This window comes from Talpa occidentalis, unplaced genomic scaffold (assembly GCF_014898055.3).
Source record: "Talpa occidentalis isolate TD23 unplaced genomic scaffold, MPIMG_talOcc4v2.1 talOcc4.9, whole genome shotgun sequence".
NCBI classification, from domain to species: Eukaryota; Metazoa; Chordata; class Mammalia; order Eulipotyphla; family Talpidae; genus Talpa; species Talpa occidentalis.
Genome location: NW_023605305.1, coordinates 13,819,948 through 13,846,400, shown reverse-complemented (window position 1 = coordinate 13,846,400; position 26,453 = coordinate 13,819,948). Strand labels below are relative to the sequence as shown.

Genomic DNA, 26,453 nt, shown 5'->3' with positions numbered 1-26,453 from the left:
GGAATACAATTTGGTTTGGCCATAGTTCCCCAGCCCCAGCTGGGGAAAAAGGGCACGACCAACACTTCGTAAGTGCAATGTTAGACTCTTGAGAGCCCTAGGTCCGAAACTACAGGCACAATTTCAGAAATAGTCTCCTGCAAATACAAATCAGCTTACAATGTATGGTTTATAGCATACGAAAACATTCAGCATCAGGGAAATGCAGAACCAACCACAGTGAGGCACTGCTCATGACCGGCTAGGACGGCAAGTGTCGGCGAGCATGCGGGAAACGAACCCTCACATACTGCCAGTGTTCAAACGTGGCAGCTGCTTTAGAAAACGGCCTTGAAGTTTCTCAAAAAGTTACCACATGATGAATAATTTCACTCCTAGGGGCTTGTCTGTGTGTATGAAAGAGAAACATGGTCACACTAAGACTTGCATGCAAAAATTCATAGCACCTTTATTCATGATAGCCGCCAAGTAGAAAACAGCCTACATGTCCAACTGATGATTGGATAAGCAAAGTAACAGTATATCCTCACCAGGGGATACAACTCAGCAATAAAAGAAATTAAGAACCATGGATGAAGCTGTAACACATTGTGCTAAATACAAGTCAGACACAAGCAGCAAGACATGTTCTAAGGATTGCAATGAAATGTCTGGCATAGACAAGTATACAGACGGAAAGCAGTTGCCAGGGGCTTGGGGTGGGTCAGGAGAATGGGGAATGGCTGCTAATGGGCATGGGCCTCATTTCTGGGATGATAATGTTCTGGGACAGTGGTGATGGCTGCATGGCTTTGGGAATATAGTTGCTATCGCTGAATTGTTAACTTTAAAATAGTGAATTTCACGGTGAATCTAATCTTAAAAAAAGAACTGCACTCAATACAAGGGTCAGTTTTTAATTTTTTACATCGTTCATTTTTAAACAGTATTTGCTTCCCCCCACCCCCTCAGGTGTAGTCCCCAGTTTCCTTCCCCAATGCACCCGTGCACCATCACCTCAGTCCCCTGTGCTCCTCCCGCCCTCCCCCCTCCACAGTATGTCTGATTTATAGTTGTCTGCAATTGCTTTGTTGTGCTTTATTCTGTTATTTTTTTTAGAATAGGGTTAGTTTTTTTTAAAAAAAAAACTTTTTTGGTCATCTAAACTAAAATTTGCCATAATTATTAAATTACTAGAATGTATACATATCCTATAAATTGAGAAATTAGTGACCTCATTGCTGTGTATCAGGTAACAACTCTAAATCTTCAAAAACCATTAAGAGGAGGAAAAGGCAGCACTTTCAAAGGTCAAATAACTTGAGCAAAGTTACAGTAGAAAGCTATGGTCTCCCAAACTACGTCCTGTCCACTCCCAATTGTCTGTGTTCTCAGTGGGCGAATGCTCCTTGAGGGCAACAAAGGTCATGTACTTTATCATTCTACTCGGCGCAAACCCTAGCGGCACACAGACAAGGAGAGGCAACGCTGGTCAACTAAACTTACTCATCTGTTCATCCAATATTTGTGCTCCTACTAGTACCAGGCACTGAGGAGAGGCATGAACAAGGCAAAGTTCTTAGGGACCAAGCACGCATCTTAGGTAATGACTGCTATACATGAAAATAAAGAAGAGAGGGTTAGCGAAGCCTGTCTGAGGACAAATAAGGGAATAAGCCGTCAGATAAGGGGGCAAAGGATGAGAATGAGGGAGGGAACAGCGGAAACAAAGCCCCTGAAAGAGAAATTAAAGTTGAGGGATTTGAGGAAGTACAAGAAGCAGCCATGGCTTGAACAGATTTAGTGGAGATGAAACTGCAGAAACAGATTTGGCTCCATGCTGTGGGGTTTCACAGGCCATCGTCTCAAGTCTGGTTTTACTCTGAGGCAGAAAGTTCTGAGGGTTTTGAGCACAACTTGGATTGCACTTAGCCTGTTGGGAGCAGATGGCCTTTGTGTGTGGGCCTCAGGGTGGACAATACTGCCATCACTGTTACCGACTCAATTTTGAGCAACTGAGGGTGGCAGATACTAAAATGAGACAGGAATAAGATCAGAGGATGGTATTCTAAAAATTCTATTTTGGACATGCTTTGCTTGGTATGCCTTCCAGATATCCACATGGAATTATCAAGTAGGTAGCTGGTTTAGTTCGGAGAAGTTTAGATCAGGAAGAAATTTGGAAGATCAACAAAAAGAAAACATTTAAAGTCCAGGACTAGAAATTAAATGTAGGGAAGACCACAGAGGACAAAGAAAAACTCCATCATTTCAAAGGACCCACTAGAGACTAACCTTAATAGGAACAGTTCAGTCTAGTGGAGAAACGAAAGCCTACCGAATAAACGGGTAAGCGAATAAAGGAATTCAATGAATGAATAAATGAACTAGCTTCCCAGTGATGTTCACTGCTTTGTTCATATCGAAAGGTGTGAGTCAGCAACAACTATCTTAGAAACTGGGTATCCTGTGCCTTTCCTGAATCACAGAACTATAAAATTAAAAGATCCTTGGAGACTCTTGCTGAACACATAGATGGATTCTATTATTAATCAGGGAGAGTCCGTCCAAACTACTTTAGTTCAGTCCCTACAAAATCAGCTTCATTAAGCTTCTGCCTTATCACAAGTCATTTAAAACGAGTGAAAACGGCCCATCTATGTTTGTGTCCTTTAGGTAAAAACTTATAGCTATTTTCCTAAGATTAAGACTGGTGAGCAGTTGTTTATTTTTTGCTTCAACTGCCATATAATCAAATTAATTAATTGCCCATGTGTCAACCCCTTCAGTTTAGATTCATGTCAAAAATTTCACATCACTTCTTTCAAATGAATGTTGTTGCTTTACTTTTTACAATGTTATCAACTCCAAGTTTTTCACAAATTAGTACACTTTGCTGAATCTTATATACAAAAATAACTTGATGGTAAACAGGCAAACATTAAAAATATCACACAAGAGGTTGCTCCAGCCACTTCTTAGTCTTCATTAACTTCCTGCAGCACAGCAGGTTCCTTCTGCCCCGGGGTGTAGAGACTGCCTGCTCTGCCTAAAATGCCATCTTCGCCCATGCCTAGTTGGCTTGCCTTCCAGATATTCAAATGGCCCTGCCCATATGTATGTTCCAATCACACTGTGCGTTTTCCTTTCACAGTTCTTACATTATTATAAAATAGGTAAAACCTTGACTTCATCACTTTTATTTCTCTTGCCTAATCCTCACTCTATTCAGACATGCTGAGGATGTAAAAACGTGGGCACTGTATGATTTTTAAGAAAGTTCGGTTACTTGCAGTATTGAAATGAGTTAAATAAAAGGGAGTGGCCAACATTTTTAAATTTAGAAATTTATTCTGTTTAATCCACAAGCTTTATATAGCTTTAGTTTAAAAAAAAAAAAAAAAACACAATGAAAACAAGACACTATTTCAAAGTCTGGGCCCCTTCCAGCTTTCCAAGTACAAGAGCTCTGAAAGTTGTATATACCAATTGGAAGAACAAGACAAAATTATGAATGGAGCCATGACATTTCATAAAACAAAATTTTATATAACTGAAGGATCCTCCCTGTGACTACCTGCCTTTACAAAAAGGAAAAAAAAAAAAAAAAGAGAACAGAATAGAATGAAATTCCAGTGTTCCAAATCAACTTGTTACACATCAATATAAACCGACAGTGTCCTGGCAAACAACATGCTTTCATTTTGTCTCATTCTAGAATTCAAATCCCGATTCATTTCAGCAGACTCCACAGGCAACAGGAAAGATCGTGGCATAGAGATACTCAATCATACTTCTGCGGTAGTTAGACAGTGGTCTTATTTCTGGTCAAGCTTGCAAACCATACAAGGTCAGAAGCATCATAACTTAAACGGGTGCTAAGACTCAAAGAAAAAGGAAGAAAAAAAAAGAAAAACCTCTGGGAATAGCCAGGGGCATTTAAAGGAACCATAAGAATGCCAACAATATTTAAACCCCCTTTTTTAAAAAGGGGATTTTTTTTTTTGGCTTAAAATATTTCACTCTAAATGAATTATGTCAGCCGTCGATGAAAGAATGTCACGAATACACTGTGGACACCTTTTGCAATGTATATCCATGCCCCCCTTTTTTTTTTACACGGTGAATTTCAACCTAGCAATTATTACAACAAATGTTATAGTCTAAAGCTCAAACACATTTTAGCAATTTTGAAATTGAATTGCGTACAAACCAAATAAAATTTACATCATAACAAACATTTCCCCCTAAGACTGTGGGGACACTTGAGCCTTCCGCATTGATCTCAGGGCCTTCTCACGCAGGTGCTTTTCTAAGTCATCCAGGTTATCTTCAGCTTCACTTTCAGTCTCCTAAGAAAGTCAGAACGGTAATATGGCTAAGTTTTGAGACAATGGTGGGAGATAATGAACACACAACAGTATCTTGATGCAAACGGTAGTGATAACTGCATACTTATAACTGCATACTTATGAATACACTAAAAGCATTAAAATTGTGTATTTTAAGTAGATTAACTTATGTTAGTTGTTCCTCAAAGAAGTTACTTTAAAAATATACGTTAAACTTTTTGGCAGTCATCTGTGTTACCATCCTTGGTCTTGGGCAAATTGCTGTTCTTGAGAGGTCATCAAGAAACAGATCAGTAGAGAGGTAAACAGCCCAACAGCCAATTGTCAGAAAAAAATTTACTTCTCAAAATCAGGTAACTGAGTCATTTGTATGAACTGCAAGAGTGTCCATAAATACCTTCTTAGGCTCTGGCTCTGCCTCTGGCTCTTCCTGTGCTGATGTGGCTGCTGGAGCAGCAACAGCTATCGGAGTTGCAGTAGCTGCAGCAGCTGCAGGAACAGCCTTTTCTTTCTTGTGTTTTTTGTGCTTTTTGTGCTTCTTATCCTTTTTATGTTTTTTGTCCTTCTTTTTCTTCTTCTTCTTCCCACCTCCTTCTTGGTCCGAATTCTAAAAATTCAGAGATATAACAGCAATAAAATCAATTAGATTGAAATTCTGCCTAATAAACATTTCTCAAGGGAGTAACTAAATGGACAAATCTCAGGATTTCATAAGGCTTTGGGGGGGGGGGGGGGTCAAACTCCATTCACCACCAAAAGAAGTATTCCTAGAGATGGAAACCACACTCAAACAAAGATATTCCTCACAGATTTTAAGAGTTTACAATTTCCAGGCCTCCCTGGTGGCGCAGGGGTTAAAGTCTCAGTGCTATCAAGCTATCACCAGCCACTGCAGCACGAGTTTGATGCCTGGCCAGGGAGCTGACCCACATGGCGCAGCAGACGTCTCCTGACTCGCCTGCTGCTCCCCTCAGCAGTGTATTTCAGTCAATCCGCCTGTCTGCTCCGCACTCTGTCCCTGGTGAATCCTCTCACTCCCTGCACCTCTGGCCTACACCCCAGTTCTTGTATGTATAAATAAATCTTAAAGATGAAAGAAAAAAATTAACTTCACTCATCATTCCTGACTTATCATCACTGTCAACATTACGGTATCTTCTTTGTGATTGAAATCAAACTACACAATCTAAGATATGAAGTTTTACTGATTTTGTGATCTTAAGTAGTGCCCCCAAATGTGTCAAACACTAACGAAGACAGGTAACTGAACCATGGGTAATTTCTTTTTCTATGCAGTTCAATCTTAATCATCCAAATTCTTGAAAATAGCAGTATTAGGATTAAGCATGGAACACTAATGCAACCACCACTTAATTTGTCTCTCTTTGAAGTCTACCTGGTTTATAGAAGAGAATGTTCTGAGCTGCAAAAGACAAAACCATTTCTCTGCTTCCGATGACCACACACAATTATAAAGGATGCTCAAAACTGTGTAGACACATACCCTTGCCGGTGACGGGCTTGGTGTGGGGCTTTTAGCCTTTTTGACCGGTACCGCTGGTGACCAGTTAGTAGAGGGTGACTGAGACTGGACAGGGGATGGAGGTGCTGGGGGTTTTTTAGCTGCTGGCTCAGGAGATCCTGAGACAGATCGGGAGGACGAAACTCTTCTTATAGACTGAGGACTTTGTGAGGCAACCCTAGGAACGGGAGAATCAAAACATTTAGTATCCAAAAAAAGGTATCTTTTCTAAGAGAAAATAACCAATTAGCATCAGAAAACCTGGTCACAAACTTTAAATATTTTATAGCACTGTTTGCTACTTGATTCTACTAACACATCAAAAGCATTATCACCTAAGTCTCCCGGAGAGTAGTTGGAAGTCTCACAACTCTACCCACTCTGTTCATCATTCTTCCGGCATGAGATTAGTAATGCCAATTCCTTCTACTTTATTTAAGACTTCTTAACAAACAAATAAATAAATAATAAATCTTTAAAAAAAAAAAAAAAAAAGACTTCTTTAATAAGTCTTAGGTACACAAAAAATATTCAATGTTCTGTGTCACTTCAGAATTTACTTTTGGAAGGATGTGCCTCAATAAAACTGATACTCCCAAGAATCTAGCAACTTCTGTGGCATTTAATTTATGCCATAAGAACTATTCTGGGAACAGGGAAAAAATCTATGAAAACTATCTAGAATGTGCCTTAGAAGTTTGTATTCACAGGTTATTCTTTTCTGTAATTTCTTTGTAAAGGGAGGGGAGAAAAAGCAGCCAAAAATAAAGAGCTATGCCAAGTTACGGGTGCCTAACAAAAGAATGTGAGATTTTTACTTTTTTGTCTTTTTGGGTTCCGGAGTCCTGGAGACTCTCCTAATGGGCCTAGTACTTGGAGATGGGGACTGTCTTCTTTGGGGAGATGACGATGCTCCTCTTCGAACAGGTGGAGGACTTGAGGTTTGAGGAGCTCGAGGCCGTGGTGAGGGCGAATGCCGTTTGTTTGGTTGTGGTGACCGGCCCTCCCGGGTAGATCGGCTCGGGGAAGACCCTTTCCTATGCTTTGATGACAATGAAGGTGAACGTCTCTTGGTGACTGGGGAGCTTCTTTGCTTGGGAGGCGGAGAATGGGAGACACGACGCTTTGGTGGTGGAGATGGTGAAGCCCTGCGTTTAGGAGGGGGAGGGGGAGAAGCTGTTCTTCTCTTTGGAGGTGGAGATGGAGAGTATCTCCTCTGTATTGGAGGAGAGTATCTTCTTGGGGAAGGTGAGCGTCGACGTGGGGGAGGTGAAGGAGTCCTAGGGGGAAAGATACATCATATGAAGTTGAACGTCCAACAGGAGACTAGGATGCAAAGAAAACTAGCTCTGGCTATACTCTATAGCTAGCACTAGGCAAAGTGAACTATGTTTCAACATGGAAATGCTGTATCTTTATTCAAGTTGAAAAAAGTCATTGAGTAAATTTCTGTTAGGATATTCCATATGACTGGTTAATGGAGAATTACATAGCTTTCAGAATGAACTCAAATTTGGCAAGTCATTTAACACAATTCATATGCAATCAGTTTAATGCATTTTGAGCAGAGAATTTCACAATGCTTTGAGGAAACTGTGACTATAACATTTAGTAATTAGGTAACTACATTAACCAAGACTACTGATTGTGGTCAGATCACCCAAGCATTCTCCATTAAAAAGTGCTCCCACTGGCCTCCCTGGTGGCACAAGGGGTTAAGACGCAACCTATGAAACTATCCGCAGCCACTGCAGCACCAGTTTGATCCCCAGCCAGGGAGCTACCCACATGGCGCAGCAGACCTCTCCTGACTCGCCCACTGCTCCGCCTCAGCCGTGTATTTCAGCCGATCTGCCTGTTCTGTTCCCACTCTGTCTCTGGTGAATCCTCTCATGCCCCACACCTCTGGCCTGTACCCCAGTTCTCGTATGCATAAAGAAATCTTAAAAAATAAAATAAAAAAGTGCTCCCATGTGGTGCCATATATAAACTGGTACTTTAACTCATAGTTAAAAGTTATCTCTACCTTCTTTCAAAGAGACAAGACTTGAATATTCTGTCTCAAAAGACCACTTTTCAAGGGAAGTCTATTGTTAGGCAGAATACATTCTCATGAGTAGCCAAAATTGGTCTTTCTCTCTTAATATTTAATCCAATATAACTAACTTGCCTCTTAGGAATTAGACCTGAATATTAACATTCAGGTTCAACTGCCTAATATGTCCTGAAAAGTGAAGCTCAGCTCAAAATATTTTCTTTCTGCAATCAACTTTACAAAAAGACCATCTTTTGGACTATGTGGTATAGCACAATTCCGTTTTGCCCTTGGCAATTACTTAAGATCTCTGAATCTTCATTTCTTCACCAGGAAAATGGGAACAATACCATTAACCAAGCAAGAGCATCTTCAGGACCAGAGATAAAGTATACGCTCTATCTGGCACATAATAGGTATTCAAGAGTGGTAATGGTCACGGTAGCACTTAGTAATGTATTGGAGCAATGACATTACAATCTTTCCCCCTAATTTTATTTTGTAATCATTTTAGATGTATAAAAGAGCTGCAAAAATAGTGATTTCCACTGAGCATCTTATATAACCACTGAAAAATTAACTGCAGTACTAACTTGGCACTAAATAAAATAACAACACTGTAGTTTTTTCCTCATGTCCTTTTTCTGTTCCAGATACCAAAATTCAGGGTCCTACACTGCATTTAGTTGTCACATATCCTTAGTGTCTGCCATTACTTGTGACTGTTCCTCAGTCTGTCCTTTATGACTGACATTTTTGAAGGCACTGGTCAGATGCCTTGCAGAATGACCTTTAATTTGGGATTGTCTGACACTTCTTAATAATTACATTGAAGCTCTGCATAATTAGTAGGGTACCAGGAAATAAAGAGATGCCAGTATGTACTACCTGGGATGTTAACTTTGACCTCTTAGTTAAGGAGGTATCTGCTGAAATTCTCCACCAAAATCTTTTCCCTTTGCAATCACTAAATTGAGTAATTCCACTTTTAATTTAACACCTTTACTGATACAAGATCTACATACCATAAAACCCACCCATTTAAAGTACAAGTTTCAATGGTGTTAGCATATTTACAGTTGTACATTCTCTCCCCCCACCCCACCTCACCACTGATTACTATCTCTATAGATATAGGGTGTGTTCTTGACTTTTCATATAAAAGCCACCCTGTGATTTGTAGTGCTTAAATGAGCAATGCTACTCTAATAAGACTATTTCAATCAGAGACTGAAGGTTTCTCCAATTAGTTCCACCATCATCTATGAAGAAGTACCTTCGTCGTGGTGGTGGTGGTGTGGGAGACCTGCGCCGTCGAGGAGGAGGAGCTGGAGAGGGAGATCGTCGCCTTCTGGTAGGTGGTGGGGATGGACTTCTCCTCCGTCTACCACTACTAAAGCAGAAAGAATTACAGTCGATTCTGAGTTAGTAGCATGTATAAGTAAGTGATCTAGAAGACAGAGTTTCAATCATTGTCAACCCAAAGTTCAGCAGCCCTAACTCAGAGCAGTGTCTGTTAACTATATATCAAGAACTGTAGTCAAGACCCAGGATGAAAAAGTTTTTTTTTTTTTTTAAAGAAAATCAGACTGTTTTACTTGTGGTACAGGGAAGTATTTCGTGGAACTTTTCAGTATGTAAATGTTGACTAAGTCATAATATATATGTATACATATGTATATACGTATACATATACATACACACACACATTCTTAACATGATGCATACTGTTGAAAAGTATGAAAATACTGCTTTAGAGAGTTACTTTTAAAAAATTGGAATGCACATTAGAACCCCTGGGAAGGAAGTTTATCTCAGTTTTGTGTTCCCCAGGTTTGAGCTCTGGCATAGCTGGTGTATTTTGAAAAGATTCTCTAGATGATTCTGACTCCTTGTTAGGAACTTCTTTAAAGCCTAGAAAAAAAACTGTTCTAATACATAAAGTTTAAGTTTTAATTTATTAGTCACAACTAAATCTGGGCGTCACTACTCTCAGTTCCTGATTTTTTAAGATAGATTTCTATTGTATAAGCACTGTATACTCTAAACTAAAACACTCCCAAACACAAATGAACAGAGTTGTCCCAGCCTAACAGCTACAGGAACAATGTGACTAAAATATCGACAAAAAACCTAAACTCCGCACTGTTAAAAACTTCACACAAAGGGGCCTCCCTGGTGGTGCAGGGTTAAAAATGGTGCTATGAAGCTATTGCCAGCCACTGCCACGCGAGAATGATTTCCCGGCCGGCCAGGGAGCAACCCACATGGCACAGCAGACCTCTACTGTCTCACCCACTGTTCCCCTAAGCAGTGTATTTCAGTAGATCCGCCTGTTCAGCTCCCCACTCTGTCTCTGGTGAATCCTCTCACTTCCTGCACCTCTGGCCTACACCTGTTTTTATATGCATAAGTAAATAAATCAATCTTAAAAAAAAAAAAGTTTTTTGATTTTAGTCTCCCCTTTAAAACTAAGACGGGTTCAGGGCCTCCCTGGTGGCACAAGGGGTTAAGACGCAACCTACGAAGCTATCCGCAGCCACTGCAGCACAAGTTTGATCCCCAGCCAGGGAGCAACCCACATGGCACAGCAGACCTCTCCTGAACTCACTTGCTGCTCCCCTCAGCAGTGTATTTCCGTCGATCTGCCTGTTCTGTTCCCTACAGTCTTTGGTGAATCCTCTCACCCACCACACCTCTGGCCTGTACCCCAGTTCTTGTAAGCATAAATAAATCTATCTTTAAAAGAACCCCCCCAAAAAACCACCTAAGACAGGCACTACTTGGAGAAGCCAGCCCCCTTTACTAGCAGGGTCCACCAAGAATTAGGCACCTGGAGATACAGGATGACTGTTGTTTCACTAGATAATCAAGATTTCAAACGGGAAAAAGGTTATTTGGATTTTAACTTAAAGAAAAAGGTTTATACTTGCAAACCCTGAGAATGAGGTGATATAAAGCAGAACTCCCAGTGTGCTATCAGTAGGTATAACAATGGCATAAAAAGCTATTACTATTGATTCTGTCTTCTTTAAAAATAGGCCCCCAATTTCAGTTCACAGAACAATCAGAAATTTTCACTAAAAAACTGAACTAAGATAGAATCTATGATATACCAATGATCTGAGATACTTATTCTAAAGGAACTAAAAGGTTCCTTTAAGTGATGACCGCCAATGCACTGGGTTTCTATGAGCGAAAAAAAAAAAAAAAAAAAAAAAAAAAGAATGACAAAAAATAAAACTAAACTAGCATAACTTAAAGAACTGACAGCAAAGGCTGATTATCACTTATAACCGGTCTTAACACAAACGTCTCTATAAACTGATAATTATAGTTTCTTACCCGAGCCTAAAAGGACTACATTTTAGAGGTTGAAAGGAAAAAAAAAAAAAAAAAAAAAAAGCTAAGCATTATCTAGTTACTCTGAATACTAATGCCAAGTCAAGCTTTCAACCATGGGTACAAATTGCTGAGTAAGGAAGTTACCCCTAAACTATGAGAATCACAGCATTAATACGCCTCAACATGTGACATAGCCCAAGTATGTAGTAACAGACAAATCTTATTAGAAGGAGCCAGCTTTTGATCTCTTCAGTGACCACTTCAGCTCCACCTCACTTCCCCAGCTACAATAGTAATGAAGTCAAAGTTAAAAATCTAAAATGATTTTTACACTAAGTATGACCAACATACCTTGCAGTATAGGTACATATTCCTTGTAGGACTATTCAATACCCAAAGCCAAGTGTTGGAGTATGGAAAAATGTTTTCCAATGTCTAAATTTTACGTTATGAAATATCTGAAACCAAACTATTTCCCCTCTTAAAATACAATACTGAAGCAGGATTCCAAAGAATTCTTTTCGCATCTCTAAATCCTAGGCCACTGATGACAATTTCTAACATTGCTAAACTTTAAAAAAACATTATGTTCATTGAAGTATCACTGATTTACAACACTGTGTATGTTTTAGGTGTATAGGTTCACACCTCTGCACATCTTTTATACCACACCCACTTGAGGCCACTTCTTAATGAGAAAAGGGAAAAAAAAAACCCCAGAAAACAAAACCCCTAGAGCAGGGGTTATAAACATTAATGTTGATTTCACTGTTGTGAGGCAAGAAATCACTTTCCAATATAGAAAGTAGCTCCATAATCAGGGCAAGAGAAGAAATTTTATCACTAATATGATTTTGTTAAGCAACGTTTTAGCCAAACTAGCAATTTTAGAAAAGCAAGGGTAATTATAGCTGGAAACAACATACTATAGCATATGAACTTATTTTTAAGGTTTTCATTGTTATTGCCAAAGAAAACAGTTACTTCCACAGAGCAAATACAGTGTTTTGCTCCATCACAAACACTGCTGACTGGTTCCAAAGAACCTTTCCAATAGACCACTTTTATTAATAAATCTACCTAAAGCAACGCAGCTTCAAATTGAGCTACAGGAGGACAATGTGAAAGTCTCACAAAAGGTAAGTAGTTAGACATTTAATTGTACCGAGGATGACTTCTCCATCTCCCGAAACACAGAAGACTAGGGCAGATAGATAGCATAAAGATCGGGCATAGGGCTAAGCTCGGCGACACAGTTCTCAGTTCTGGTTTTGTCACTCTGTAACTAAGAAACCCCCCTTTGCCATTTCGGAGTCTTTGTTTTCTCACTATGAGTTAGGTCTAAATTAAGCAATTTCTACATGATTTGGCTCTAAAATACTGTGGTTTTATGGTCAAAAGGTTGATAATCAAAAAAGTTCATTTTTTCCTATAATAGGAACAGGGCCAAAGCCTTACATTAATTTTTCATCTTTTTAAAGTCTCCCCCTAGTTTTTCTTGCATTCCCTAAAGTCATCACAAACTCCCTCCACTCTAAATCTCATGAACTATTACTATTCTTTATTGGAAACATCTAGATACTATATCTGCACAAAAACCCAAGTTCAAACAATGCTCTAAAATGAATGCTGTGCCCATGTTTCATCAATTTCCTATGTAAAGAAATACAAACTAAAACAAATGAGAAACTTCACCAGCACCACGCCCATACTATATCCAGGGATAGGATAACGCTGTCTAGACAGTTAATTAAATCACTAACACTTTGACATGTAACCCTAGTTTACAAAGTAGTGTCTAACCAACCTTTTAGTCATTGGCGATTGCCATCGCTTTCCCATCTGCATCCTGAGAGCAGTGGAGAAAAACAAATGTCAAGAATTCCATTCACCATATTATTTACTTTAATGGCATTAGGTATCACTAATGGAGATATTTTCAAAAACGTTCAAAGATATTTAGTCTAATGTTATGATTTAAATGGTCTAATTTAAGTTATGCACACTCACGTCATGGTGGCACCAAACTTACTAAATTAAATAATAATAACCACCAAACAAAGCAAAGTTCCCCAAACAAAAATTGGAGTTAAACAAATTCTAAAGTAAGTTCATGGCCCATCCCATAAGTTATGATGTTTCATAACAACTACAAAACATCAGTGGAGACTATTGAAGAAAATACATTACCGAGGAGAAGTCTCTTTCTGGCGCTTTCGTGGTGATGGAGAGGCACTCCGGGAAGGGGAATGTCTCCGCCGCCTGCCTACCTCACCATTCTTCACATGGGACCGCTTGGGTCGCTCATCTTCTGAGGAAGAGGAAGAGCCAGAATCTATAATTACACAATAAACAAAAAATTTATTTTAGATCTATGTTAAAGAGTCTGTCAAGGTCTTCTGAATCTAAGTGGGGAGTGTTCAAGTTAGTAAGTCAAGTCCACTAACGTACGCACACACGTATATAAGTCATGTGCTGTGAATAAATGCAGGATCAATATATGCTGAGTAACTTGAAAGCTGAGCACAAACAGGTATACGTTATTATATTATAGAAAAACATTTCCACCGCACAATCCAACCAAAATAAGTTTCCCTCAAGAATCTAGTATTTGCAATAACTGAGAAAAGCTTAAAAAGCACCTTAAGCAATTACTTGGTTCTTGTTACTTTAAGCACTTTTATGGCTGCTATAGAATTTGAAAAGCGCACTTTCTTATCTAGCACTCACCAAATTAAAAAAAATGACATTTCTTACAGGTGTTTCCAAATATTAAAACAAGGCTCCATGTACCAAAAAATGCCCAAGACCTGTATGTATTTTCTAATCTTACTAAGATTAACCTCATTTAAGAGTTGCAATAGCTAGACAGCTTTTAACCAAATTCAGTGCCACTGTGGGAACGCTGTTACCCATTTTACAAATGAAAAGCAAAAGTAGTGTCTAGACTCAGTTACAAATACCAACTGAGCTAATATAATCAGAATATCTGCGTTTAAAACTTTGTATGCATGCACTCTATAATTTAGAAATTCTTATATTTTTCTATGTATGTGTATGTTTTATACATATATAAAAAAATAACTAGAGACAACCTAAATGTCCAAATAGAAACTGTCCCAATAAATTACAATACATTATTACAATTAAAGTATGCTACAGCTAATAAAAAATGAGGTAGAGCCCCAAGAACAGGTGAAGATGTTTAGATATATTAAGCTGAATAGGCAGGCAACAATCTACCCTGACTTTTCTTTTTAAATCTCTAACACTTATATGTGCGCAGAAAAAGTCTGGATAAATTTGGGGGTGTTAAGACTGGGTTAACAAAATAACTGTATTTTCCAATTTGTTTTTACTGTCTGTACTTTAGAAATCTATTACTTTTATAACTATGAAAGAAAAAGGCCTTAATGAAAAAAGGCCTCATATTTAAAGCTCAGTGAGAAATTCTTCCTCCCTTCCAACAGATTTCTATGTAGGCACATATTTTTTCTAAATAGACTTCACTACAAAAGTAGAAAAAGAATCAGTGCCCATACCAGACGAAGACTGCTGGTTCTGTCGTCTGTATTGGCGTCTCTGTTGTACAGAATCTGCTGCAGCCATTTTGCCACCTTTATCTTCTTCTGAAAGATGGATGCATTTAGAAAGTGTTTCTTTAGTTACACATACAGAAAATGTCACATGCTTGAATAGGAAAATGGTCTTTTAAACCTGTCTCTGGACCTCCCTGGTGGCACAGGGATTAAAGACAGTGCTGTCAAGCTATCACCAGCCACTGCAGCACAAGTTCGATCGCCAGCCAGAGAGCTAACCCACATACAAAGCAGACTGCTCCTGTCTCACCTGCTGCTCCCCTCAGCAGCGTATTTCAGTAGATCTGCCTGTTCAGCTCTCTACTCTCTCTGACGAATCCTCTCACTGCCCCCCTCCACCTCTGGCTTATGCCCCAGTTGATGTATGCATGAATAAATCAATCTTTAAAAACAAACAAACCTATATCTAGTTGGGTCAAGCAAAACAACCACTGTATTCTTTTACAGAGAAGCAGCTTAAAATGACAATTCAAGGGGCCTCCCCGGTGGCACAACGGTTGAGTGCTGGGTTGCGAAGCTGCCTGCAGCCTCTGCAGCGCCGGTTCAATCCCTGGCTGCTCCCCAGCCACCAGAGGAGGGTCCCACATGGCGCGCAGACCTCTCCTGCTGCCCGCTGCTCCCCTCAGCAGTGTACTTCAGTCTGCCTGCTCTGTTCCCCGCTCTGGCTCTGGTGAATTCTCTCACCCTTCTGCACTTCTGACTGTACCCAGTGCTTGCATAAATATATAAAAATAAATCTTAAAAAAAAAAAAAAAAAAAAAAAGACGCAACCTATGGGGCAATCCGCAGCCTCTGCAGCACAAGTTCGATCACCTGGCCGGGGAGCTACCCACATGGTGCAGAGGACATCTCCTGAGTCACCCGCTGCTCCCCTCAGCAGTGTATTTCAGTCAATCCACCTGTTCTGTTCCCCACTGTCTCTGGTGAATCCTTTCACCACCCACACCTCTGGCCTGTACCCCAGTTCTTTTAAAAAAAAAAAAAAAAAAAAAAAAAAAAGGACAATATAAGCTACCTAAACTTATTTAGACATTTGCTCACAGATCGAGCTGAGCACCACATATTTTTATAACATTTCAGTTAACCATCAAAAAGCTAAAGGAAAATACTGCTATCCACATTTCAGAGATGGGAAAAGTAAGACTCAGAAAGTTAAGCAGTAAAGCTGGGGATTCGAACCAGGTTGGTGTGACTTAACCAGTTCTAACCATTAAAGCCAAATGCTATAACTAATCTTTAACTAGAAGTGGATATGCAAATGTGCAACAAAACCATCACTTGAAAAATATACAACCACCACCAACCTTCCACACACATCCCAAAGAAACTGAAAAGAACTTACCCGATTCAGATAACTCTACTTTTCTAGGCTTGGGTGCTGGGGAAGGAGACTCTCTTTTCTCAGTACCTTTATGTTTTGTCACTAAAACAAATAAGGGAGAAAAAAACGATTTACATATTGGGGGGGGGTCAATACAGCAAGACATCTGTGTAATAGTACAAAAAGATGTGTGACTAGTCTCATAAAGAATTCCTATGGGCCTCCCTGGTGGCGCAGGGGTTAAGTCTCAGCACTATCAAGCTATCACCAGCCACTGCGACAGGAGTCTGCATGAGTTCAATCCCCCACCAGGGACCTAATCCACATGGCATAGCAGACCTCTCCTGTCTCACCTGCTGCTCCCCTTAGCAGTATATTTCAGTGGATCCACCTGTTCCGCTCCCCACTGTCTCTGGTGAATCCTCTCACCACCCACACCTCTGGCCTGCACCCCAATTCTTATATGTAGAAATTTAAAAAAAAAAAAAAGAATTCCTGTAAGAATCTGGCATGTCTGAATATTACCTGAAGTGGAAGAATTTTTATGTTTGATGAAAAGTCTCAAACCAGTCCTATAATTAATTTGACTCTTGGGATTCTCCCAAAATAGTTAAGAGAGAACAGGAGTTATTTCTGACCAGAATGAGCTTTATGCTGTGTATAACATTCGGTTCACTGAAGCATAAACCCCTGTGTGCTACTATCCCCACCACCTAACACCTACACATTCAACTCTGAAGACCTCATCAGCATAAAAACAAAAACTCAATACAGGTGGTTTCAGAAGAATGATAATGATGATAAATAACTAAGAAAATAAGAGCTGATGAAACTTTAACAGAAAGATAGTTGGTCTGGAAAAATAAATTAACCCCCCCAAAAGTTGCGGGCTTTTTATGTAGAACATAAACTTAACAATGTAAACATGAGGGTCAACTACCTATAAAAAAGCAGACTTTCACAAAGGTTAAAAATAATTAAAACATTAAATAAGAGCATTCTTCCCAAAGCTTGGGGGGGAGGGGGCTTCAATGGCAAAGGCAGTTCTGAGAGCACCTGAAAGAGAACTATTGGTATCCTAAAATTATTCAACTTTCACAATTGTGAGGAAAATTATTATTATTCCAACTATGTTCTGTGTGCTTCTTCTAATTATTAAGCATTAGTGCTACTATCACTGCCCCATCTTAAAAAGAGGAGAGAAATCTGAGGCTTAAAAAAGAAGTGATTTCAAAGTCACACAGATAATTTAAGTGAACTAGAGCTCTGTTTATAACATCTCCTCCCAAGCCCACACTGCTCCAACTAAAATCAAAAGGAAGTACAGATACAACTATTAATCTTACCAAACATCAACTGAAAGATCATTTGGAGAACATTCCTCTAAGAACTAAACTAGAATATAATATAATCCCTTTAGAGTTCTTATATGTGTTTTATTTGATTTAAAGCAATTAATTTGGGGGTATCTGACCTAGAATGAAGACACATTTCATTTAACACTCATGTCAGAATTTTACAAAGGTTTATTCCATGGGGCAGTGACTTAGAGAACCAGTGATCCTTAAACAGCAATGCTATTCTTTGCCAAAGTTCAAAACGGAAGATAAACTATTACATTTTTTTCAATGATTAGCATTTTATGAATGATTCCACATGGAAGTCTTTTGGACAAACCATTGGATTTGGTAAAGAATGGCTAACACCTAATTAATAATCATGATATATGAAACAAGGTGGGAATATCAAAAGTAAGTTCAAAACTTGTATGTTTTAACCAATTCAAAGAAATGTAACAGAGCTGTTTCAATTTTTAAATATCTGAGGCTGTATTTCTGGTTAGTATTCTCCATTTTTAAATGTCAATTTATCATCAATTCTGGAAAAGAGATTACAGGTATCCAGTAATCTATAAACCCATATATCCAAGTTATTATCTTAGAGATTGAGCTCCAAAGTATGTTTGGAAGCCAGAATGCATTCCCATCAGAAACACTAAAAATGTGGTTGTTTGCCAAGACAGTTGGTAAATAAACACTAGTAAATAATATAAATGAGCTATAATAGCTACATCTCCCCTCATTAAAGGCTTAGGTAAAATAATTTCTAATTATTGTTAACATATTCATACCATTAGCCAAGGATCTATTATATACCATCATTCTGGTTTAATATGAATGATTCATAGCACTGTTAACACTACAAAAACTGGTATTTCAGTGAGGTTCCTATTTGAGATTTTAGTTTACTTTCTTATGCTAATGGTATTATTTTTAGTACTCAAGGGGCAAATTCATTCTAGCATGACATCAGGAATCCAAGCTGATTGAAAAACCAGAATTTTAAATTTATTCTGACAGTCCTATTAATTATTAATCTCCCAGCTTGCCTAAAAGATCACTTGTAAAGATAAATCACTGTAACTACTATCAGTAAAATAATCACTAAGTGTCTATAAAACACAATTATATGGCTAAGTTGATCTAAACTCAAATTACTACCACCACAGGTACAGATCCTCTGTAAACATTCTTCACTAACATTCCACTAAATTCAAAGCACTATTTTAAGAACTAAATACAATTTAACTATTACATACCAGATTCCAAAATGTTTACCAAAGCCCCCAACAAATGAGAACATGTACTGTACTCCCAGTTTATCTCTAAGATCCCCCCATACTTTTCATATTGCCCTCCCACTTTCATGTGCCTGTTATCAATGGCTGGACCTTCAGGCTCTGACTGGTGCCTACTATACGAAATAGAAATGTAAATATCTATTAAGTTCAATGATGTCAGCGCCCTTATTAGTCATGGAGCTAACAACAGAAACTCCTGAAATCAAACTACCAGGTATAGAAGCTAAAAACTTTTACCCAACGCCCCTATTTCCCTCCCAGCAATCAAAATTGGCATTTTTGCATAGGAAAGTTGGGCAAAATATACATTATTCAACTGGGAATAAGAACTCAAATTCTAGTCCTGGCTAGTTGACCTTGACCAAAATCAAGAACCTATTTCTTAATGACAATCGCTAAAGTTTCTAGCGCTGAGATTTCAGATGACTGTTATCATTTTAATATGGAAAGTTATTTCCAAGTAATGAGACCCAATGTGCAGATTAAGACAAAGCAATCTCTGACTATATATGCACTGTAAGACTCTCTTCTTTGGACAAGCAAGGCCAGTCTCAGAATCCACAGGAACATAATTTGTTATTTGTCTCCCACCATAACTTACTTCTCATCATTACAGAACCCACTGTGCTGTTTCCCAAAAGCAGCAGCCCACTACTGAGAGTAAACCAAAACACGAGAGGCTGGTTATCAGTGAAGACGCTGTTAAGAACTAACAGTTCTTAACAATCAACCTATCTTAAAGATTTTGTTCTCTTGGAACTTTTGCAACCCTTTGGTTATCTAATGAAAGATAGCATAACTTGACTGTGTTTTTGCAAAGTGATATTTGTAATACTTCTTCACTGAAGAGCTTTCTGGCTCCAAAGGAAAACACTCCATAGGAAAAGACAGCAGGCGTTATGATTTGGTTACAGTGACTGTCATCTATAGAATGAAATTTCCCCAATTTTGAACAAAAAGAAATATGGAACATGAGTTTATGAAAATATGGTCCCTATCCCCACATAAGTCTGAACTTAAAAGACAAGTTTATTTTCTAGTTACCTGCCCAAAGAACCAATGCAATAACTAATGACTACCTAATATCAATAGTTAATTACATACGAAATTAACCTAATTGTTAAAATTCAAAAGTTATGTTGTCTTTACTTGCAGGTCCCGATTCAGTGATAGGCCACCTATATCTTATTGTAACAAAAGTCAAAAAAAGCAAAACTGCTCTTCTAGATGTTTTCATATTACAGAGTTAAGGGAAGGGGAAGGAGAATGAAGCAGTGGGGTGACTAAAAATCACCATCTTGTTAAGATTACTAAAATATACAGCAAGAATTTTGTTTCAGACCTACCTGGTGGCCTAGGGGTTAAGTCTCAGCGCTATCATCTCTGTAGCCTGAGTTTGATCCCCAGCCAGGGAGCTGACCCATATATGGTTGCCGCAGACCTCTCCTGTCTCGCCCTCTGCTCCCCTCAGCAGTGTATTTCAGTATAAATCTGCCTGTTGTGCTCCCCACTGTCTCTGGTGAATCCTCTCACCCTCTGCACCTCTAGCCTACACCCCAGTTCTTCCATGCAAAGTAAATTTTGAAGGGAAAAAAAAGAATTTTTTTTCTCCCATTTTCATTTCTAACCCGATATTTTATTTCAAAGATTTAATTATTCATGCATGTAAGAAAAGGGGTTTAGGCCAGAGGTAGGGGGATGAGAGGATTCACCAGAGAATGAGTGAGGAGCAGAACAGGTAGACTGACTGAAATTCACTGATGAGGGGAGCAGTGGGCGAGACAGGGAAGGTCTGTTGCACCATGTGGGTTAGCTCCCTGGCCAAGGATTGAATTCATGCTGTAGCTGCTGGCGATAGCTTGATCGTGCTGGAGGTCTAACCCAAAAATTTAAATGCGATCAGAACCCTAGTATTTATTAACATAAATTTACTATAGTTGTTTTTAAGATCTACCCCTCCATTACTCACCTTTCAGGTGGTCTTTACCATTTCACCCTAAGTACCAGAAGTCCAATTCAAATGGACCCTATACTTTTTCTTCATGTGTATTTAATGCTAAAGGAACAAACCCCAGCAGACCATAACCTTCACTCAGACTAACACAGCATTCTACTTGCCTGGCAAGATCACAGATCTTAAGTTCCCCAGATACCAATCTGCACAATAAAGCAAGGACAACACTCAAGAGGAACCCTGCCTAGAGCCTGAATTAAAAAAAAATTTGCATTTAGGAGGACACTGTGTCCTCCCCCAGGGAGCACAACGTGGCCAAGAAAGAAGTGAGACAGAATATGAAATCATCTATCCTCAAGATATCAAACAAAAAAAATCTTCACAAGAAAGAAAGGCTAACTGGTCTCAGACTATTAATAAAATAATCCCTTATCATGACATGACACAAACTTCAGTGAATCAATCCAATTTAAATAGCCCCTAGCAGCTAATGTATTTCTTCTGCTGCTCAATGCCAGAAGGTATTGCTGGAAACAAAACACTTCTACAAGATAACTATTTCAATAAACCCAAGAACTTAAAAGAGAAGGGAATCCTCTAAACAAACTGACAAAGAACATCACGTACAAATATTACCCAGGCACTTCAAAGGGGCAGCAAGTACATTTTGTACTCACATGAAGAAAGAACACACTGTTAAAGTGTTTGACTTTTACCTTTACCTGAAGTTCTCCCTGGAGAGACAGAAACACGACTTTTTCTTGTACGGTTAGACTGCTGGGGTGTTGGGGAATGACGAGTTTTTGGTGGTGGAGTTGCTGGAGGTGATGGCCTATGCCTTCTCCTTGGGGGACTTGCAGAAGGAGATAACCTACGAGTTTTTCGAGGGGGGCTGGATGTCCTCTTAGGAGGCTTCTTTGGCGGTGACCGGGAACGAGATGAAGAGGATGATGAGCTACTCCCAGACAAAGATGCCGATGAACGCCGTCTTCTGCGAAACAAAATATTCCTATTCGTTAACTGCATACTAATATTTTTTAAAAATAGCCTTACAAGTATGAACAGTTTACACAAAAAGTTATTTTTATCCAACTTTTGAGTTTATGTAGCTAAGCATGTAAATGAGTTTTTTAAAAAATGGGAAACAAAACCATAACCTAGAAAGGAAACAGCTAGTTCTGAACTAAATATAAGTAACTTATCCTAAAATAAATGCTTCTGTTTGAGTTGTCTTTCCAGTTAGAAAATATGTCTAGTGCTACCATATAGTAACTAACCAGTCTCTTCCTGAGAATTGGTTATTGGTGTTTTGGAGTTTGCATACAAAATTTGGGTGGCAAAGTTTCTTCCACTTAATAACAATATCAAGCAACCTTGAGGTTGCACTTTTAAAGAAGAGATGTGCATGATTAGGAATTCATTTAGCTACATAAACTTAGAAGCGGTGGCCTCTCGAATTCTGCGGCAAAATTTGTGGTAATTCTATTGCAATTATGTGTACCTGCAGAATTCACCTTTGGCAGAAGAATTCCTGAGAACCTGAAAAAAAGAAACCCTACCTTAAGTGTGAGATAAAAACTGGCTGAAAGGGAATCTTACACAATCTGCAAATACTTTGACTGCTAAATGGTTTAGTAAGGACAATTAAAACACGCTGCTTGCAAAACTCCAATAAGAAGAAATAGCTGTTTCCACTAATCTTGTACTAGGAAAGCACCCAGAAGTACCTTCCTGTGGAAGAATAATCAATTTTAGAAAGGTGCTAAAATGACCATTTATATCATTGAATTTTACTTATCAGTAGTAACACCAATTCTGTAATTTTTAGTAGTTAAAAAAATAATTTAATGTGCCTTGACAAGCCTGCCACCTAAAGAAAAATCTGTCTTAAAAATACAGAACTCTGAAGAACCTCACAATGCAAAATAAGCAAAAACTGTTTCCCTTATTTCCAAGTTGATTTAGTTCCAAAAAAACCTCAGTCCTGCTAAGCATAACTGAAGCAGAACCATCACAAAAAGACACAAAACTCTGCTACCAATGCACCAGGTCTCAACTATACACAGAATTTAGCAACAATCTTCTCATTAAAAGCAATAGACCCAAACATATTATTTTTTGCTAACTTAAAAGTGATTTTTAAAAAAAGAACACTGGTACTAGCAGGGATACGATTAAGCCTAGTATCTTTTAAAAGTCACTCAACACCAAACTAAGAGTGGTTTTTATCGATGAAATCAGACTATGGGTAATTTTCAATTACCATTGTTTAAAAGCAGCTAACTGGCTCAATTAATCGCTTCAAAAACCAGTGGCAATTACAAGCCAGAGGAAGAGGAAAGGTGCCAATTACCAAACTGGGCAGATGTCCTGGTAGGGGCTGAAAGAGTAAACGTTAACAGGATCTATCAGTGTCAGATGGTGAATTTCTTGTTTTTTATTTCCCATCACTGGACTCGTGTTTTTCACTGCACAAGTGATAGCACTGCACCACAAGTGAGGCAGGCATCTAGTATCACCTGTGAGTTCTTTCTTTTTCCAAGGGACACTAATTCGAAGATTAGTCTACAGCAAATACACCGTGCACTTTCAAACACCTAACGCCTCCAAATAAGGGGAGGGGGCGGGGAAAAAAATCAGGAAAACCCACCGTCTCACTGGAGATCTGCTCCTTCTATGCCTTGGTGGAGGAGGCATTCGTCTCGGTGGAGATCTTCTTCTAGGAGATGGCCGCCTTCTTGGACTTGGTCGCCTTCTAGGTGAGTATGACCTGCCGCAGCAAACACAATTAGGATCTAAGTTAAGCGAGGAACACGAAATTAATTCCTTCATGTAGTTTTCTTAGCAACTCCATTTACAAAATTGATTTCAAGGGATACAAAGTTCCATTTACAAAGATTTTTATGGTACAGTGTCACATTCTCTGTATATCCAAAGAGTAACATTTGCAGCAAATGTTTTCTACAGCTTTCAAATTATTTACTTGATCCTACCTTGGACAGTAGCACAGAAAACCAAAAATCTATACTGATCTTAAAACCACAATTCACCTTGATCGAGATCTGTGACGCCGTCTAGGCCGAGTATGAGAAGGAGAGCGAGAACGTGTCCGGGACCTTGATTTAGAACGTGATCGAGATCTTGGTCGGGTCTTTTCCTTTTCCTTTTCTTTTTTTGAATTTTTCTCTGGAGAAGGTTCTTTAGGCTCTGGTAGAGGCTCAGGCTTGGGAACTTTCAGGATGTCACTGCAGAAACAAAGAACTTATTTTCTCCCTTCTGCTCATACAATGATATAGCTCCAAAATACACGTACCAGTGAAATCTAGTGAGCAACTAAAGATTCTAGCCACATACGTTAAGTGCAAAGTTATCCACAATATTGGGAAAATTGTGAGTTATATTATATAAGGTATGTGAAACAATACAAACAACAGATTGATAGCAGAGGTCACCTTTGGGGAATTTTACTTGTATCTTATATAACTTCAATTTATTTTCAGCAAGTTAATTTCAGAGTTAAATCTAAAAGGAAATCAAATAATTTTATTTACTATTTAAAAAAAGAAAAATTTAAAACCAATTTATAAAGATTGTCTATGTACTTGCCTAGTAGAAGTGGCCTCTTGTACTGAAGGCTCTTTTACTTTCACTGATGGCTCTGGGAGCTCTGGAGTTTTTTCCTTTTTTTCTGGTGCAGGGGAAGGACTCCGGCTCTTGGTTCTGTGACGGGGAGATCGAGAATGACTGCGCTTTCTCTCTCTCCTGACAGGGGAAGATCGTCTTCTAGGTGAAGGAGATCTGGATTTGCGTCTAGAATGAAAACAATTTTTTCAGGTTTTTGAAAAATGCAGATTGAGAGAAAGTTGGGATTACTTTTTTTTAGCATGCTACTTTTGTTTATATCTGAGAAGTTCCCTATGGGACAGGCATCCTACCAAATTTGCTTGATATGGAAAGAGCCAAGAGAAAACCAGAAAGGTAAACAAAAGAAGGATAATGTTTTCTAGCATACCAGGGGTAAGAATAAAGCACTGGGGCCTCCCTGGTGTTCAAGGGGTTAAGTCTCAGCACTATGAAGCTATCTGCAGCCACTGCAGCACAAGTTTGATCTCCAGCCAGGAAACTAACCCAAATGGCGCAGCAGAGCTCCCCTGCCTTGCCCGCTGCTCCCCTCAGCAGTGTACTTCAGTCAATCCGCCTGTTTTCGTTTCCCACTGTTTCTGGTGAATGCTCTCACCGCCCCCCCCCCCCCCCCGCCCCTCTGACCTGTACCCCAGTTGTTGTATGCATAAATAAATGTTAAAAACAAAAAAATTAAGCATTGACAAGGGAGTCCAGATTCAGATCCTTAATCATTCCCAGAGATGAAGAAACCCAAAAACTAATTTTTCAGGGAATGAGGATGTTTATAAGTAAAACAATAGCCTACTAATAAATCAAACCCAACAGAACTTATATGCAAACAGATCCAGGGAAAGTTGAGGTATTTCAGAAAAGACTGGAGCAATTAAAGCAGTATGCTCTTCAGGAAAGGAGAGAAACATGTTACACTTGCATTAAAAAAAGAGTTCCTTTTCCTTTTTAATAGTTCCTCTAAAGTTAAAAAAAAAAAAAACCCAGTAGACTTTGTTCATCAATAGTGAGGTAGTTACCACTATTGCTTTGCTCTTAACTACAGAAAAAACACTGCTTTACTTCCCTGATAAGTTTTACTACCTAATATATAAATAAAAGGAAAAATTACCTCCTTCCTTCACTAATACCAGAAAATTTAGAAGGAACAGAATCCCAAAGCTGAAATGCCTAAGAGAATTCTCACTTTTCATCATAAATACTGAGTTGTGGATTTAAAATGATCAAACTCAGTAGAAACTGAGTTGTGGATTTAAAAATGTGAATGTACTGATATCATTGGAAGAAAACAACCTGTTTTAGGTTCAGTACTACCATTAAGAAAAGTACAACAGGAAATTAGTAAGTATATAACATGTATGTTTAAGGGGTACAGATTTCTAGTAAGAGTTAAAGTACATTAAAATAACTAATTAAATGCCATATTTAAACTAAGGCACTATGAAAGACAAGTCTAGATTTTAATTTAGGAATTAAGAGTTGAGTAATACAACATTTTGGAGATAGTTTTTGTAAATGATCTGTCTCAAGCAAAAGATGAAATATTTTAGTCTAGAGGTAATCCACACGTATGATGAAAGAAATTCCCTGAATTGTGCTGCTAAACTGTGTGACTTTAGATGTAAGAAAACCGTAAGACCTAATGTACTTGTAAGACGCAGCGTATGCATCCACTGTATTGTACCTTCTAGGGCTTCGAGACCGCTCCCTTTTTTCTCTGCTGCTTTCTTTTTCTTCCTTATCCCTTTTATCTTTGTCTTCATCTTGTTTTTTCATAGAAGCCAACTTTTCTTGTTCAATCTGCAAAGGTGGAATTTTCAAGGCATGCACATGCCCAACATTTGATTCGAGGTTAAATGTCAACTGAAAACTGTGTACACCAGATAAATACCAATATTTTAACTGTCATTTTATCTACCTCTGCTTTTCAAGTTTTCTTTCTTCATATTATATGCACACGTGAAGATTAGTACTAACTAAATACTTGCTGGAAATGACTTTTAACAGTTTAAGGCTAAAAAAAATCATTTTCACATCCATCTTATTCTTTTGTGATTTAACAAGTACCTATA

The 26,453-nt window shown here is 38.6% G+C and overlaps 1 protein-coding gene across 8 annotated transcripts in view; it reads right to left on the bottom strand.

Annotated features, from left to right (window-relative positions):
- Positions 1–1,128: 1,128 nt before the first annotated feature.
- SRRM1 (serine and arginine repetitive matrix 1) overlaps positions 1,129–26,453 on the bottom strand; it is a 31,620-nt gene continuing 6,295 nt past the window's right edge. For 2 of the 8 annotated variants that reach the window (XM_037501469.2, XM_037501462.2), the window contains exons 5-18: positions 26,066–26,181; positions 24,355–24,558; positions 23,799–23,993; positions 23,399–23,518; positions 21,465–21,739; positions 16,175–16,255; positions 14,776–14,862; positions 13,424–13,568; positions 13,041–13,082; positions 9,165–9,281; positions 6,672–7,133; positions 5,836–6,031; positions 4,729–4,938; positions 1,130–4,331 (exon numbers count right to left, since the gene is read on the bottom strand). In XM_037501469.2, the coding sequence (XP_037357366.1) occupies positions 4,227–4,331; positions 4,729–4,938; positions 5,836–6,031; positions 6,672–7,133; positions 9,165–9,281; positions 13,041–13,082; positions 13,424–13,568; positions 14,776–14,862; positions 16,175–16,255; positions 21,465–21,739; positions 23,399–23,518; positions 23,799–23,993; positions 24,355–24,558; positions 26,066–26,181 (2,355 nt within the window). In that variant the 3' untranslated portion in view covers positions 1,130–4,226. Of the gene's footprint in view, positions 4,332–4,728; positions 4,939–5,835; positions 6,032–6,671; positions 7,134–9,164; positions 9,282–13,040; positions 13,083–13,423; positions 13,569–14,775; positions 14,863–16,174; positions 16,256–21,464; positions 21,740–23,398; positions 23,519–23,798; positions 23,994–24,354; positions 24,559–26,065; positions 26,182–26,453 lie in introns of all 8 variants that reach the window. The other 6 variants (XM_054690829.1, XM_037501467.2, XM_037501463.2 and 3 more) reach the window with 6 other exon arrangements.